This window comes from Peromyscus eremicus, chromosome 4 (assembly GCF_949786415.1).
Source record: "Peromyscus eremicus chromosome 4, PerEre_H2_v1, whole genome shotgun sequence".
Classification (NCBI taxonomy): domain Eukaryota; kingdom Metazoa; phylum Chordata; class Mammalia; order Rodentia; family Cricetidae; genus Peromyscus; species Peromyscus eremicus.
The window spans coordinates 147,430,919-147,446,550 of NC_081419.1; the positions used below are offsets into that span (position 1 = coordinate 147,430,919).

The following is a 15,632-nucleotide window of genomic DNA, read 5'->3' on the forward strand; positions in this document are numbered from 1 at the left end:
CACCGCCCCCGCCTGGGCCCCCGGGACTGGAGAGGGGCGCCCGCACTTCCGGAGACAGCTCCCTTCCCCTCCCTCCGTGGTCCTCGCCAGCCTCCTAGCGCTGTGGGGAATCAACCTGTTTGTTCAAGGCAGTATGCGTGATCAGGGAGAACCACCCGGAACCGCTAGGCCCACCCTTTCTAAGGTGGTCTCTTGGCTTGCCCCCCACCCCCACCCCCGTGTGCTTCCAGAACACAGCAGCCCAAGCAGACCTGGGTCACAATGAAAGTGGCACAGGCCTGCGTGGAAATGGCATCAAAACCATGCCCCCTGACACTACAGCATCCCTGAGGGAGAAAAGTATGGAACACAATGGTTGGAACAGGCTAGGCTAGAACCTTTTCAGGAGAGCTCACACCGGGGGTTGGCGTGGGGGCCTCAAATGCCAGACCCCAAGCAAGGTCTTCAGGGGTGGAAGGAAGCACCAGGGAAGGGGCAGGGAGCCAGAACACCCTTCGACAACTCCGTTGTTACCAAAAATAAAGCTTGAAATATACGCTCAGTATAGCAGTTACAGAAATTGGGCCGAGGCATGGTGGCCCTGGCCATCCATGCACCCAGGGGCAGAGGCAGATGTTCAAGGTGACATCCCTAACTGTACAGTGAGCCAGTGACACAAAGGGAGGAGGGTTTAATTCTTTTATATCGAAGAGGAACTCATTCGAAACAAGAGATAACTGTAATTTGTACAGTGCACAGGCTGGACCTTTTACCAGTCTTACAATCTGTTTTCTGCAGTGCTGGGTATTGACCCCAAGGCTCCACTCAGGCAAGGGAAGCTCTCTACCTATCACTGAGACACAGTCTACAGAGGAAGCTGGCTTTGTCATCTGAAGTAAGTGTTCAGGGGATCTCAGTGCCCAGATTCTACTTCAGAACACCGACCAAATCTTTGTTCTTTATTTTTGCTTTTTCGAGACATGGTTTCTGTGTAGCCCTGGCAGTCCTGGAACTCGCTCTGTAGACCAGGCTGAGCTCAAACTCACAGAGATCCACCTTCATTTGCTTCCGGAGTGCTGGGATTAAAGGTGTGTGCCACCCCCAGGCCTGGGTTTTTGTTTGTTTTCCTTTATAGAAAATCATGCTCTGTAGAGAATCCAAGATTCCAGCTGAATAATTTTGCTTATTTTTAGAACAATGGATTTTAAATACAATCTCCACTTCATAGGGAATAAAAACTTGTTACAGAAGCCCTGAAGTACGTTATATTTACTGTAGGCACATAGTAAACACAAAGTAGACTGTTTTTGTTTCTTTTTTTAATCTTTTGCCTCTAATTTGAAGAAATTAACTCTGTGCTAAAGCAGTCCAAATGTGGCCTGTGCTTGCTACTGGAGTTCTTTACATGTTTCCCATTCTCTTTGGCACAGTGCAGACCCTTCCTTTCTTTTTAAATAACAAGATCAATAGTATTTGGGTCCCTTCAGGGGTATCCTGTATACCAGGAAATTCAACATATGACTTTACAGTTGCTCCAGCCCCATGGGCTGCTCCCCACCTTTGTTAAGATAAGAACCACAAAGCTGGGATAGACACAGACACAGAACCATAACCTAATATCTACAGAATACAAAATTAGTGATGAATGGAAACCTACTTAAACTATATAGCATCTTTCCGTTCATCTGAGATTCCAAAGTAGGAAATCTAAGCTCTATGTACTTAAGCCAATGTAAAGAGTATATAACTTAACTCCCCAAACCAATGGTGCCTGTAGAAAGTTCTGGTCAAAATTATGACTTTTCTTTTCTTTTCTTTCTTTCTTTCTCTTTCTTTTGTTTTTTGAGTCTGAAGTGTAAGTCAACATCCATGCATCTCAGCAACTTGACTTGAGTCCTTTTAAAAAACAACCTGTGACTGACTCTCTGCTCTCAAAGACCAACACACATTTTCACAGTCTCTTGAAGAGGGAAAGGGTAAAGGCTGGAGGAAAGACTCTGAGTACAGCAGTTTACAACAGAAGTACAGCGCCTGAGAGGAGCCCCACAGTAGAGGCAGAACCATTCTTTACTAGGACACAATACAAAGGTCATCCAAACAGCTGCCCATGCAGCAGCTCCAGAACAGGACATGACTTCACTTGACATGTTTGTTCACTGGGGAGGCTAGTGTTACAGTCATATATTTTCTTCCTGTCAAGTTATTTACATATGTACAGTAAGTATTTCAGTTGGAGATAAAATACAGTGCCATAAACTCCATTTTCTCAGAAAGGATTAGGGCAGCAAGCCCAGAGAAGACGTACAAGCATCTACTAAATTGCTTTATTGGCGAGGGGAGCTGTATTATGTTTCGTTTCCTTGGACAGGGTTTTGTTATGTAGCTCAGACAGACTTGGAATTCTCTAGATTGACCTTGAACTCTTGATCTCCCTGTCCCAGCCTCCTAGGTGCTGGGGTTACAGATGTGAACAATTATACCAGGCTCTCAGGAGATTTTAAGTAACACAGTCTCTCCTAAAAAACCAAATGCTGGCCACAGCTGATGGTGTGGAAGAGCCAGAAAGTTATCGGTGCCTGGATCTACAACCTTTCTAAACTGCCAAGGATCAGGTCTACAGGGGTGAGAAGCATAGGACTGCCCCGTCACCAGAAATAAGCCTCTTCCAGAATCTATGATACAACTGGATACAACATGTTACAGGCATGTGTGCACTGAAGCCATCTCTGTGTACCCATCACAGGATGCGAGTTCTAGTTTTCCAGTATAGTGTTGTCTATAGCATTCTGCATCTTTGGTTCGAAGGAAGCAAAAAATGAAACATCTTGGTCCGGGTCAGACTGCAAAGCCAGGAGGGTCTCTTCAACAATTTCAAGATGATGGTTCCCGGCATTTCTAAAATATGCTAAGGAGAGAAAAGTTGGAGTTATATGTGCCATGAACTGTGTTCTAGAACATAATCTAGTTTTGTTGTCTTTTAAGCCACATGTCATGACACTGGATAAATTTTCCATGAATAGCCACATACCTAAGTCTTTTCAAGTGATAAAATGCCTTATTCCAAAAGTATTTCTGAGATTTGAATGGTAGACTGCCAGTAGTGACACCTGCTTTAAAAGTTAAGAGTAATCAAACCTTTAAATGCATCGTGTTCTGCAGCACATGAGAAGTGGCATGTGTGGGCAGCAGGACAGGGAGAAGGCTAGAAAGGGACGGACAAACAGGCCCACACTGTGGTGGAGAAGTAAACCAGCACAGACACAGCTTGCATTCACTATCACTCAAGCTTAAATAGTCCAGTGGTGTCACATTGCAGTAGCATTGAGACAGACTTTGGCTGCATTTCATATTATAACTAGAACTGATAAATGTGTTCCCCCTGTCTAGAAAGCTGTGTGATAGTTTGTATCTATTGTATCCATGTTAAACAAATGGAATTGTGTTCATCTCTTTAGCTATCTTGTGTTTCCAGTGTGTTGCTATTCAGCCTGTTATAACTCCTTAGGGACCTGGCTGCCACCTGCCACAGCTAGGGTTAACTGAGAAGCCAGCAAGGCCTACACACCCTTCTCCATCAGTGTCTGGCGCAGGGCCTTGGCCAGCAGAACCCTCACATTTGGCACAGGATCAGACGCCAGGCTCAGGAGGCTGGGAAGGAGGTGATCCACAAACTGGTCCACAGGGACAGACTCTTCACTCACCACAGCCTGTAGAATGAGAGCCACAGCCCAGCAGTGACTTCCTCAAGATTTCAAAGCACACATACTTCTGTAAGTCTAAAGACATCACTTTAGAATCTGGAGGTTTGAGAGGCACGTACATGTGAACTTTTACATTTCAGGAACTGAGTTCAGTTATACCCAGTGGCTAATGTTTATAAGTCACTTCCAAGGCATGCCTGACAAGGAGTGCAGAATCTAGAGGAAACAAGGGTCTTGGAGCCAGGCATCTGTAGGTCCAAAACTTAACCCGTGGCCTCAGCTGAGCTGTTTAGCTTTTCTCAATCTGGGTTTCCTCAACTGAACCTTTGTTCCAGTCACCTTGCACAGTGTCACCACACTGTGCATACCTGGCCAGGAACCCCACCTCTGAGACATGGACTGGCTGCCACGCAAACCCAGATGACAGCCCAGGCTTAGGCTTCTATGAGAGCTAGTCATGTCTACTTGAGCACAGCGGCAGATGTGTGCATCCCTCTTCCACTTACAGAGTGTGTGCAGCACATCCCTTCCTTTCTTCTCACAACTGGCCCTGGAGAGCAAAACTAGCCTTGTTTTATGGTGTGAAAATTCTGTTCCAATGTGGTGGTGCCACTGAAAGTCTTAGGACCAGCAAATGAGTAGGGACTTTAGCCAGGTGTACGGGTTCTGGGTCCTATGGGTATTCATGGTAGATTCCACGGCAACAATGTCAAAGGGCCATCAAGTAGCTCTGGGTGCCAAGCTTGCTCTAGGAAGCTGGACTGCATCAGGCTAGAGAGCCTGGAACAGCACAGGAGGGGTACACTTTACTGTTAAGAGAGACTTGCTTGCCTAGGCCACTGGCAGGGAGCTCAGAGACAGGCTCTAGACCAGTCAGGTCTATTCCAGATCTGCCTTGTCACCCTAGTACCTTCTTCCCAGAGCTGTGTTCAGATCAAAATTAACAAGTCTCTGAGATATGCTATCTCCTGAGCCTCCTTATCTTGCTTTGGGCTTTTCTGGATTTTCTTTCTTTCCTTTTTTTTTTTTTTTTGTTTGTTTTGTTTTTCTGGATTTTCTACATCTTTAATAAGATTTTTTTTCTTAAAAAAGATCTTGTTGGTTTTTCTTGAACAAAATGGATTGTTATCATTTCTTATTTCTCACAGTTTTTCTACATTCCAGATAAATAATTAAAAACATAAAAAAAAAATTTCATTTCTGCTTTTGCTACACAGTGATGTGAATACTGATGTTTTTCTTCACAGATGGCTGTGCTGTGGAAAAATACCGGCTATGTTCCTTTAGACCAACAGGGGGCGCTGGTGCGTCCTCTCACTGCAGTTGTTTATGAGGCAGAGGAAAGGGAGTGCAGGATTGGGATCAACAGGGATCCATCAAAGCTGGTTGTGAACACAGCTGGGCAAGCAGCTCCTGGAGATGGCACACCATCCCTTTGCCTTTGTGGTGCCAGAAGACAGCACAATGCAACATCAAAAGGATTAAAACCATGACTTTCCACTTGTAGTGGGATCTTGCCCAGGTCACCTGACTCTCTGAGGTTATGCTTCACCTAAAACAATTATCCTTAAAGGTAAACATGCCATCACATTCCACCATGTTCCATACCCAGGTGCTCTTACTGGACGATCAGATGTGTCAAGATAGCTGACACTCAAGGTGAAGTCCAGTCTCTACTACCACCCCATCACACACACATCCCTACTTCAAAGGTGCTACTTAGACAGGGTTGTTGAGGAGACAAGGTAACATCAATTTTATGCCTGGGGCATGAAAAGGGGTTTCTGCACCCTAACCCTGGATGAAGTGTGAGAGGAGTGTGCTGGGTTTGGTAGGATTGCTGGCTGGCTCTGCACTGATTTCATCTCCAGCATACCCAATACATAGTAGGTACTACCCATGTCTGGGGTGTGAATGAGTGCCCAGGGTGACTCTGGACAAGACACTGTACCTCTCAGCTGGTCAGTCTCCTACAAGGTGAGGAGACTCAGGAAAGTGATACCATCCTCTGCCCGGGAAAGGAATCCACAGGCAAATTGTCCCCAGGCTGTGCTAACCTGACAGATGCAAGCAAAAGCCTGTCTTCCAACCCACTTAGGGCAGTGCCGGAACCTCGAGATGAGCTCCTGGATGAAGCCGAGCCCCAGAGCAGATGCACCATGGGAGTAGAACTTGTGTAGCATGGCCCCCACCTGCGAGCAACGAGGCCGTGTGAGGTGCTGCCAGCAGCGTCCACGAGCAGCACTCTGCACGGCACAGGCGCATTTTCACGTTCCCGTCCACCTTCCCCATCAACTTACAAGCACAAGAAAGTAGCTCACTTCTCACTGGTACACAAAGGGGAGAAGATGTTTCAATGGGCCATAATGCATACATGTACATAAAACTCTTCAAGGACAATGTAAAAAACAAGGGGACTATCAGACAAATCAAGGAGAAGGATTCAGTTTTTAAACACATCTTGTGGAATGTGTAAACTGTTAACCTCTGAGAATATGCTTTTTATATACAATTTTAATACCATCAAGTAATTTTAAAATCACTATTTTCAAGTAAGACTGTCTTCCTCAGTGGGTCTAGAAAACACTGTATAAAACAGAGTCATCTTTTTTGCTAATGCTTTGATGGTTATTAATTGTTCTACAAAGCTGTGGAGAATTAAACAACAACAACAAACATATACACACACAAAGAACAACAAAACCCTAAGCTAGTATTTAAAGAGTTTCAAATACAAAATGATTTCTGCACAGTTACCATCATGGAAGCATAAAATTAACAACAGAAGGGTATCCTGAAAACTGATAAAACAACACAGCTTCTAATTGCAAAGTAAAAGCTGGGCTTATAGAGAAGATGACAAATAGAGCCCAGGAAAAAAAAATAATAATAGTGTTAAAATGGGAAACAATGAGTGTGCTATTTACAAGAATGGCCTAAAGGAAGGCTGGCTCCTTACTAGTTTGAAGGAAATCCAGCGCACTTGAGAAACTTTGTCTGCACACAACTTCAGGGCAACGTGCCTCAGGTAACCGTGAATGTCGCTGGGACCATAGAGATCCAAGATCAGGATCAGTTGCCTGTAATGACAAGCAGAGGGACCCCTACCACATCAGTTACTAGGCGATTCCCATTCCTTCCCTCGGCGGCTGCACGCAGGCGCAGCGGCAACCGGAGCAGCTGCCGTGCTATGCCGTGGTACCGTGCTGTGCCGAAGCTGCAGGCACCTAGCACTTCGTAAAACAGGGGTTTGAGCGGTCAGGGTGCAGGTTTTGAGGTTCCAGCATCCAGTTATGGTTGAAAAGCACACAAAACAATGCCCTACCAGATTAGACAATATAAAAGCCGCCCGCCGCGGGCCTGCACTTCCCAGGCACGCCGAAGGCGAGCGGGAGCGAGAAGCCGAGCAGCGGATGGCGGCGCCCTCGCTCTTTTCCCCGTGTTCATTTCGCCGCCTTCTTTTTTTGCTCGCTCTTTCCTTAGCTTTCAACATCGCTCTTTACCACCTCGTTCTTCTCTCTCATCCGCTTTCCCCTAGCTCGTTTTCGCCCGCTCTTTTCAATCCGTTTGCTTTCCCCGCACTTCGCTTCCTCGCAGGCTTTTTCCCCCAGTCTTCTGGCTAGCCCTTTCACTCGCTCGGTCTTAACCTTCGCTTTTCGTGAGGTCCTTTTCTCTCGCTCCTTCTCGCCAGGGTTTTCCCCCCTGGCTCCTCTGGCTAGGTATTTTGCTCTCGCTTTCTCGCTTATTTTTCCCCCTGGCTCCTCTGGCTAGGTATTTTGCCCGCGATTTCTCGCTTATTTTTCCCCCCTCGCTCCTCTGGCTAGGTATTTTGCTGGCGATTTCTCGCTTATTTTTCCCCCTCGCTCCTCTGGCTAGGTATTTTGCCCGCGATTTCTCGCTTATTTTTCCCCCCTCGCTCCTCTGGCTAGGTATTTTGCCCGCGATTTCTCCCTTATTTTTCCCTCTCGCTTATTTTTCCCCCTCGCTCCTCTGGCTAGGTATTTTGCCCGCGCTTTCTTGCTAAGTTATTTTTCCCCCTCGCTCCTCTGGCTAGGTATTTTGCCCGCGCTTTCTCGCTTATTTTTCCCCCTCGCTCCTCTGGCTAGGTATTTTGCCCGCGCTTTCTCGCTTATTTTTCCCCCTCGCTCCTCTGCCTAGGTATTTTGCCCGCTTTCTTGCTAAGTTATTTTTCCCCCTCGCTCCCCTCACTAGGTATTTTGCCCGCTTTCTTGCTAAGTTATTTTTCCCCCTCGCTCCCGTCACTAGGTATTTTGCCCGCTTTCTTGCTAAGTTATTTTTCCCCCTCGCTCCCCTCACTAGGTATTTTGCCCGCTTTCTTGCTAAGTTATTTTTCCCCCTTGCTCCCCTCACTAGGTATTTTGCCCGCGCTTTCTTGCTAAGTTTTTTTCTTTTCTTTTCTTCTTGCTAGGTATTTCCCCTGCCCCGCACTCTTTTTAACTAAGTCTTAAACCCTCGCTCGCTCTTGCTAGGTATTTTTAAACCTGCGCTCTTTCTCACTGGGTAATTTTTTTCGCTTTCTTTTCTAGATAGGTCTTTCCTCACAAAGTATTATTTATTTCTCCCTCGCTCTTTTCTCCCTTTGTCTTTTCTGCACTACTTCTCGCTAGGTCTTTCTCACTCGCTCTTTCTTGCTAGTTTTTCCCCCCTCGCTCTTTTACCTCCTCGTTCTTTCCATAGGTCATTTTCCCTGGCTCTTTCTGTCTCGCTCACTGTGGGCCCGCTCAGTTCGGGCGGGAGAGAGTGGTGTGATTTGCACGGGCAAAGGAAATGAAAAAGGGTGGGGAGGAAGCCGGCCGCGGCTAGAGGCTTCATATTGCTCCCGCCGTCTGTGGGGAAAATGAGGCCAATATCGCTCCCTGCACAGTCCTTATCGCGGCCGCCACTGCAATAAGCACAGCGATGGGAGATAGGGCCGGGCCGCCGGAGGCCCAAGCCGGCTCCAGCCGCCAGGGGGAGCACAGCCGCCGAGCCGGGCCCAGGCTTGTTTTTCTCAATTCTTTTGCCGAGTGTGCTGAGAACATGACATAATGACTAACTCTCAATCTCTCAAATTAAGTATAATGATTAAAGCTCACAGCAAAGAGAAAATCTTCCAGTTTGCCCTGGCACCGACCAAATCATATCCTAAATAGCTGCAAAAGCCTGATGGATTTCTTCAGGAAGACAATTATTTGAGAGATGACTAGTTGTGGATAATAAAAACTAAAGATACAGAAATGGACCTCAACAAAAGTCCAAACAAGCACCTTACAAACAAACCCTCACATCACTAAAGTACATTGTCCACCCAGGGAAGGGCCACTGAACTACACTCTCATTCATTGTAGATAAAGCCTAGAACGTTCCCTGTGCTGACAACAGATAGGAACTGAAGAGTACTTCACATAGGCATGGTACATGCAAGCAAGCCTCATGGGCAGGTATTTTTATTTAATAGCTGTCTCATCTGGAGGAGACCTTTTCAGACCTCAATGCTGCCCAATATTCTTTGGCTATTCAAGTCCACGAGGCACCATGTGTCCTACAGAGAAGGGCAGCACACAGAATGTTCAAGAAGGCTTTGCAAAGCCACTTCGATTCAGAGGAAAACATTGAAGAGTGGGTGATTCATCTTTTATTTGGTTCGAATAAATTGCCTTATGGAACAGCAGAACACTCCAATTCCAGAGTGACTTTAGTCCTGTCTTCATGGGAAAATGGATGTCTCCCCAGAAACAGGGGACATATATAACTCAGAGCTCTGGAATTTCGTTTATACCTTATCAAAAACATACTCTCTTTATCCAAAAGAGCACTGTGCTGCTGTTGCTTCTGATGTCAGCTCCAAGGAGGAAAGGAAGCAGCCTCCCCACTGGCCTCTGAGGGCCCTGTCAGGTTTTTACTCACTCTGCTAGTTCATATCGAACCCTCCAGTCTCTGCTGCTGTCAGTCACCACAAGCTCCTGCAGCTGCCGGAGGTGCTCTCTTCTCTTGTCCTCATGGAGCAGCTGTTGAAAACACAGCCCCATAAATGACAGGCCACCTCAAGGTGACCCCAGCACTCCCTTTACTTCTCTGCAGGCTTAAGTTTGTCACCAGCCACAAGCCTGTGTGTCTCCCTCATACCCAGCCACCTAGGACTCCAAGTGGCTTTCCGTCGCTGTGGCTGCTGGCTGACACCAAGTCCAGCATACCCTGGACAGCTCCTGCCTCTCCTCTGGGGTGGGTACACCACCCACCTGCCCCCACCCACCCCATGTCTCTGAAACCCTTGTGCTTCCCTATCCAAGGTGTGTCTTTGTGTTCAATAGATAATGGCTCTGCTGTCCCTGGGGCTGAAACCCCTCATTAGCAATGAAAGGCCGGGTCTGAATGGGGTCAGTGACCATCAAAGTCCCTAGGGGCAGCCCTGGGCCACAGCCGTGTGACAAATGAGTTTCTCTAAGTAACTTCTAAGCTCTTGTTTTTATACTCATCACTCCTTCAAGGGGAAGGGAAAGGCAGGAACAGAAGTGGTTACAGCATCTTGCAGAAAAGGTCTTTCTGTGTGCAGAGCTGGGGTTTCAGCTGGGCCCAATCTCTTTCTGCAGGTGACTTCTGGGTAAGCCAGGTCACACACCCACACCCACACACACCCGGGGACCTTTACTTTGCCATCCACCACCTTTCACAAGAAGCATATCCCTACGGGGTCCAAGCAGCAGCAGAGGTATGAGTGTCCGTTTTTTAGATTCTGGCTGCACTTCAACTGCAGGACCGGAAGAGTGTGGTTGCCTTTTGCTGCCACAGACCAATCCAGGCTCAGCGCCAAACTGTGGGAAGGCCTGTGTGATCTCCGCTCTCCTACCTTTAGGAAATCATACAGATGTTTGAGGACTCCCACACACACTTCATCCATATCCTTTAAAAAGCCATTGAAGACAGGCACCAGGTCAGCTGCCGTCAACCGATCCCCGAGAATCACTGCCAGCTCATGAATGGAAAAGGCGAGGGTCCGCCGGACCTTCCACTAGGGGTGATAGCAGACACACGAATCACCACAAGCAAGTGTAATTCAATGTTCCTAGCATTTCCCCAGAGAACAGTAAACAAGCCGGCTCACAGGCACATGGAAGTCAGATGGGCAAGCTGTGCTGCAGCCCCCGGGGCCTCCTGCTCAGATGCTACCCTCTTTCTGTCTGCACCTCTGAACAAGACCCTTTACCTGACCATCGGAAGCCAGAGTTTCATAGGTGTCCTTCAAGCAGTGCCAGTTCTGCCGGCCGAGGGTCAGGGCCACCCCAGGGAGGCTGTAGGCACAATGTTTGGCGATGTCAGTGTCCACAGTCTGGGCTCTAGCTGGGTCAGTCATGGACACGAACTGGTCAAGCAGAGGCTGAGGGATTATATCCTGGGAAGGAAGAGAAAGGAAATCATTACACTGGCAAGGAGGGCCAGGGACAGCAGGGCAGGCTTTTACAGCCTGCTGAGAACAGCGAAGCAGTAGCCAGGTAAGAATAGCAAGAGGGGAACTCGGTGTCTATAGTCAGCTGGCCCAAAGCGGGCACCTAGGCCACAGAGAAGCATCCGGAGAGCAGAGTGCATGGCACAGCTGCCCAGTATGGAGACCATCCTCCACAACAGCCTGGGAAGCTAGGCCCAAGGCTACCCTTGGGATCATTACCTCATCTTTCCAACTGAAGAGAGGCCTCCCTTTGGTACAAACATCACCTATGTATTCCTGCCTCTGGAAGAGCACTGTGTGCCATGACTTAAAATATTTAAGGGGCTTTGTATGGCACAAGGGGCCAATCCATAAGACAGATGCATGTAAGCACGGCCCAACAAAAGAAGCTTACAAAATTTTTATACCAAAAAACCAACCAACCAACCAACCAACCAAAAGTCATTGTCCTAAAACATTAGGGTGAGGTCGTTTCCTTCTTGTTGAGCTTTATTAATAGACTTTGAACACTACTTCATAATTATTTGTAGAGAAGAAACACTACCAATGTAAAGAACTAGATAAACAGTTAATTCTGACAGAAGGGAAACACTTCAGTGGCTGCTCCAAAACTGAGCTTAAAGGGAGACGAAAGGCTGAGTTGTTTTGTTTCTGGTTCTTCCCTTTTGTTTCAAGGAACAAACAAACCTGCACTTTAGCTTTCTTCTCCTCAAGTGCGGTAGGTTCTTGCCCCTGCTCCGTCTCCAGATGCACACTGGTTCTATTCTGAGGCTCCATTTGATCCTGTAGAGTTGACAGGACATGTCACCAACTGAGATCAAGGGAGGACAGTGTCTTCATCCTTCATGTCAGAAACAACAGATACGTCTCCTCAGGTGCATGCTATCTCTCCTGACATCAGAACGCACTTTTGCCTAATTGCAGGGCCTGCCCCTGGTCTAGTCACCACAGGGGCTCTGTAGACGAGACCTCATACACTGACTTCAAGACTGCCGTACAGAAGGCCATGCTCACTGTTAAAGCTGGTGAGGCCCAACAGTGTGGGCTGGTACTTTCCACTCTTTTAAGGCCTCGGTCTCCTTTGTGTGGCCAACCAGCCACCTTCAATACAGCTACAGAAGGAGGGATAATGGTGGGTTTTCAGAAAGGACTAAGCAGGCACCCGCAGCCTTTGCTTGGAACCAGGCAGCAGGGCAGGTGGTAGGCATGGCAGTGAGGGAGCAGTGACCTGAAGAGAGCAGATTCGGCCAGCTGGGGACTATTTACTCAGTAAACTCTTCTGAGTTTTCACATGTGCAAACACTCCTAATGTTTGCTGATGAACCTTTACATTAGGTTAACAATTAAAATGAGCAAGAACATTCAAATGGCGACATATCAGTCTCTGATCATTGATTAACATTAACTGAGATGGACCTGACCTTCTCCTTCAACCATAACACGGATTTCCAACTTGCACTTGAAATGTCATACTGTCTACTGTGTTAATGGATTCTGACAAATCAGCTCAATATATGATCCAGGAGTCAATTAATACCCCAATAGATGCTGTGTTTGCTCTGAGCATGCTACCAGGACCTTAGTGCCCAATGTTTGCAGAGAAGCATGCTGTCTATCTGAACAGGAAACATGATGACAGTGACATTTTGGTAGGACACTCAAGGTATCTTTGGGGCATGGTGCCTCCGATTCTCCACATGAATCAACATGCACTAACATGACATGGCTGGAATCAAATTCAGCACTTGAGGAAGGAATCCTGTCCAAGTCTGGAGTGAAGTCACTGCATAGCACTGACCTCAGGAGCTATCCATCCTAACTCAACACCACAAACACTGTGAGCTCATTTCTCCAAGAGCCCCCAAGCACGGTGGCATGGTGGAGGTGCGAGGCACCACAACTCACTGATGAGAGAGCCTGTCTGTCTAGAGAACCCTAGCTCTTCAGGAGAGTCCAACCACTCTGCCATTTGTAGGAGAGACATGGATGGGGAGAGCACTGTCAGGAGGACTTCTGGGATAGGGTTTCCTCGTACAGGTCCTCCTTCTGTTGCGCACCCTATGCTGACACGGAGCAGGCAGCACAGAGGTATGGGCCATTCTGCCTCTCTTGAACACTGGGGGACAGGGGTGCTCTCCTCTCCACATGGTCTCAGTCTCTTTCTTTTTGTCTGATTTGCAACTGAGGCTCCTGGCTGACCTTCTCTGAGCCCCAGGGTCAAGCTTAGCTTTTCATATACACCTCAGAAGACCTGGCTGGAGGGGCTTGCTGCTTTTTTCCAATTCTGCCTCTGATAAAGAAGCTCCAGTACTACCACACCCACCAGAAACAATGGACTAGACCTTTCCCCTCTATATTCAGGCTTTCTACAGGCAGGTAACAAAGGTAACAGGCCAGTGTTCTCAGCATTTTCTAGAAACAACACAGGCATCCCATCATTTCTTACTAACCTAACAGCACCTTTACCAACTTTTGAAACACTTTATAATCAGATTGTGCTAGTTGCTTCATTTGAATAGGCTTAGGGTGGGGGTGATAAATTAATAACTACAGCCAAAATTTCAGCCATGTCAATAGAGGAGGTGCACTTGGGTCCTAAAGACCATGAACTTGCAGAGTACTGAAAAGGCACCAGCTTACCCAAGACCTGGGCAATAAGAGACCCCCAGTCCAAGTGCAAGCTGGGGAGGAACTGGGAAGACACATAGATGCACAATATCAAGAGGGTTAGGAAGCTTCTAGAGAGTCAGGCAAGGAGGAAGCCCAGGCCCTTTGGTTTCAGCTGGGGCCCCAGTGTCACAAGGAGCAGACCCCAGACTACAGGATAGAAAGTAAGGACCATCACCAGCAGCTGAGTATTAAAGGATGTCTGTGAACCAAGGGGCCAGGCACACTCATCACTCTCTGTGGCCTTGCCCAAGTTAGAATTCACCCTCTTCTGTTATTAAAGATGTAAGTGACTGCCAGCAATGACCCAGGACATTTACACCGTTAATCCCCCAAGAGCACTGCCTGTCATCTCCTCCCCGGGGGTGGGAGTGGGGTGGGGTGGCGGGGGTGGGGGTGGGGGTTGTTTCTGGTGCCCACCCTGTTCCCAAGGAAGGGATTCAGGGTGATCAATCACCTGATTGATTGGTTGTCTAGTTATCCAAAACATGACCTTAAGAATGAAATGAAATTTGCCATTTATCTTCTCTGCAGGGATGTATTAATAAAAGCAAGCACGGCTTTGTGATTTCTGTCACATCCTCGGTGGCTGAGGGACAGGGCAAGTACTTACTGTGCTCTGTAATATCCTGGCTGCGGAGAGCTCATTCTGAGATGATGAAGCCGACAGGAGGAGGTGATTGTCACAGACAGGGCTGGGATCTGAGACAGACCCTTCATTTAGACCTTCTGTCTGCTTGCTCTCGGGGTCACTAGTGGAGTCGAGCTGTGTTGCTCTCAGTGCAGCAGATAATACCTGAACTTGAGCTACAGGAAGAGAAGTACCAAGAATTTTAATAACTTTATGGGGCTGGATATGTGGTTCAGTTGGTAGACTGTTTGCCTAGCATTCACAAAACCCTATTTTCCACACCCTGCACCCCATAAGCTGGATGTGACAGTGCATACTTATAATCCCAGCACCTGGGGGATGGCAGCAAGAAGATCAGAAGTTCAAAGTCACTCTATTACAAAGCAAGGACCAGACTAGCTTGGGCTATGAAAGACTCCGTCTCAAAAAATTTTGTAAAAAGATTTTAATAATTTAATGTGGATCCTAGGCTCACTTCAGATGGGTATGCACCAAGCTTTGGCCTAGGAATGGGATTCTTCCTAGAGTGTAGCTGGAAGTTTTTCCCATCCCACCCGGCCTCGAGGTCCTGCAGCCACTTATAAAATAATCACTCAGAGGCTGAATATTAATTGCAAATTCTATGGCCTATTAGCTCAGGCTTCTTGCTAGCTAGCTCTTACAACTTAACTCAACCCCTAACTATTAATCTATGTATCGCCATGTGTTCCGTGGCTTTACCTGTGCGCCATTATGTGTTGCTCCTTGGACGGTGGTTTGGCGTCTCTCCCCACTCTCCTTTCTCCTCCTACTCTCTCTCTTAGATTCCCCCCCTCACCCCCCCCCCGGCTCCATCCTGCCCTGCCATAGGCCAGTGCAGCTTTATTTATCAACCAATCAGAGCAACACATATTCAGAGCTTATAGAAAGACATCCCACAGCACTAAAGGCATGTGCACCTCCTCCAGAACTGGAGACTGCCTAGTACCAGGTTATGGAGTCTCAACATGAGCTCCCAGCCAGGTGTGATGCTGGCCACATCAGCCACACAGAGCAGCACATTTCAAACCCCATCTACTAGGAAGAATCAGTTTGACTCTACTGTCTTTCACAAAAGGACAAAATGAGGTTACACAGCAGAGAAGTCAGGGAGGCCATCCGCCTTGACAAGGGGTTGTCCGACTACCCATTTATAAAACAGGATGGCGCCCCCGCTCCCACTCACGCATAC

General features: G+C 47.6%; 1 protein-coding gene and 1 long non-coding RNA gene across 5 annotated transcripts in view; one reads left to right on the forward strand and one right to left on the reverse strand.

Annotated features, from left to right (window-relative positions):
- Positions 1–6: 6 nt before the first annotated feature.
- Positions 7–5,206, forward strand: LOC131910022 (uncharacterized). 4 transcript variants are annotated; one of them, XR_009378965.1, is made up of 4 exons: positions 7–184; positions 778–874; positions 958–1,067; positions 4,928–5,206. It is a non-coding gene; the product is annotated as an uncharacterized LOC131910022 (long non-coding RNA). The 4 variants fall into 4 exon arrangements; XR_009378963.1 differs by having other exon boundaries at positions 778–3,749; XR_009378962.1 differs by having other exon boundaries at positions 778–1,067.
- Positions 1,234–15,632, reverse strand: part of LOC131910020 (serine/threonine-protein phosphatase 4 regulatory subunit 1-like) — an 86,633-nt gene continuing 72,234 nt past the window's right edge. Inside the window, exons 12-20 of the mRNA XM_059262018.1 lie at positions 14,405–14,598; positions 11,812–11,907; positions 10,885–11,070; positions 10,528–10,689; positions 9,588–9,688; positions 6,640–6,760; positions 5,738–5,872; positions 3,545–3,686; positions 1,234–2,884 (exon numbers count right to left, since the gene is read on the reverse strand). Coding sequence (XP_059118001.1) covers positions 2,733–2,884; positions 3,545–3,686; positions 5,738–5,872; positions 6,640–6,760; positions 9,588–9,688; positions 10,528–10,689; positions 10,885–11,070; positions 11,812–11,907; positions 14,405–14,598 — 1,289 coding nt within the window. The 3' untranslated portion in view covers positions 1,234–2,732. The remainder of the gene's footprint in view (positions 2,885–3,544; positions 3,687–5,737; positions 5,873–6,639; positions 6,761–9,587; positions 9,689–10,527; positions 10,690–10,884; positions 11,071–11,811; positions 11,908–14,404; positions 14,599–15,632) is intronic.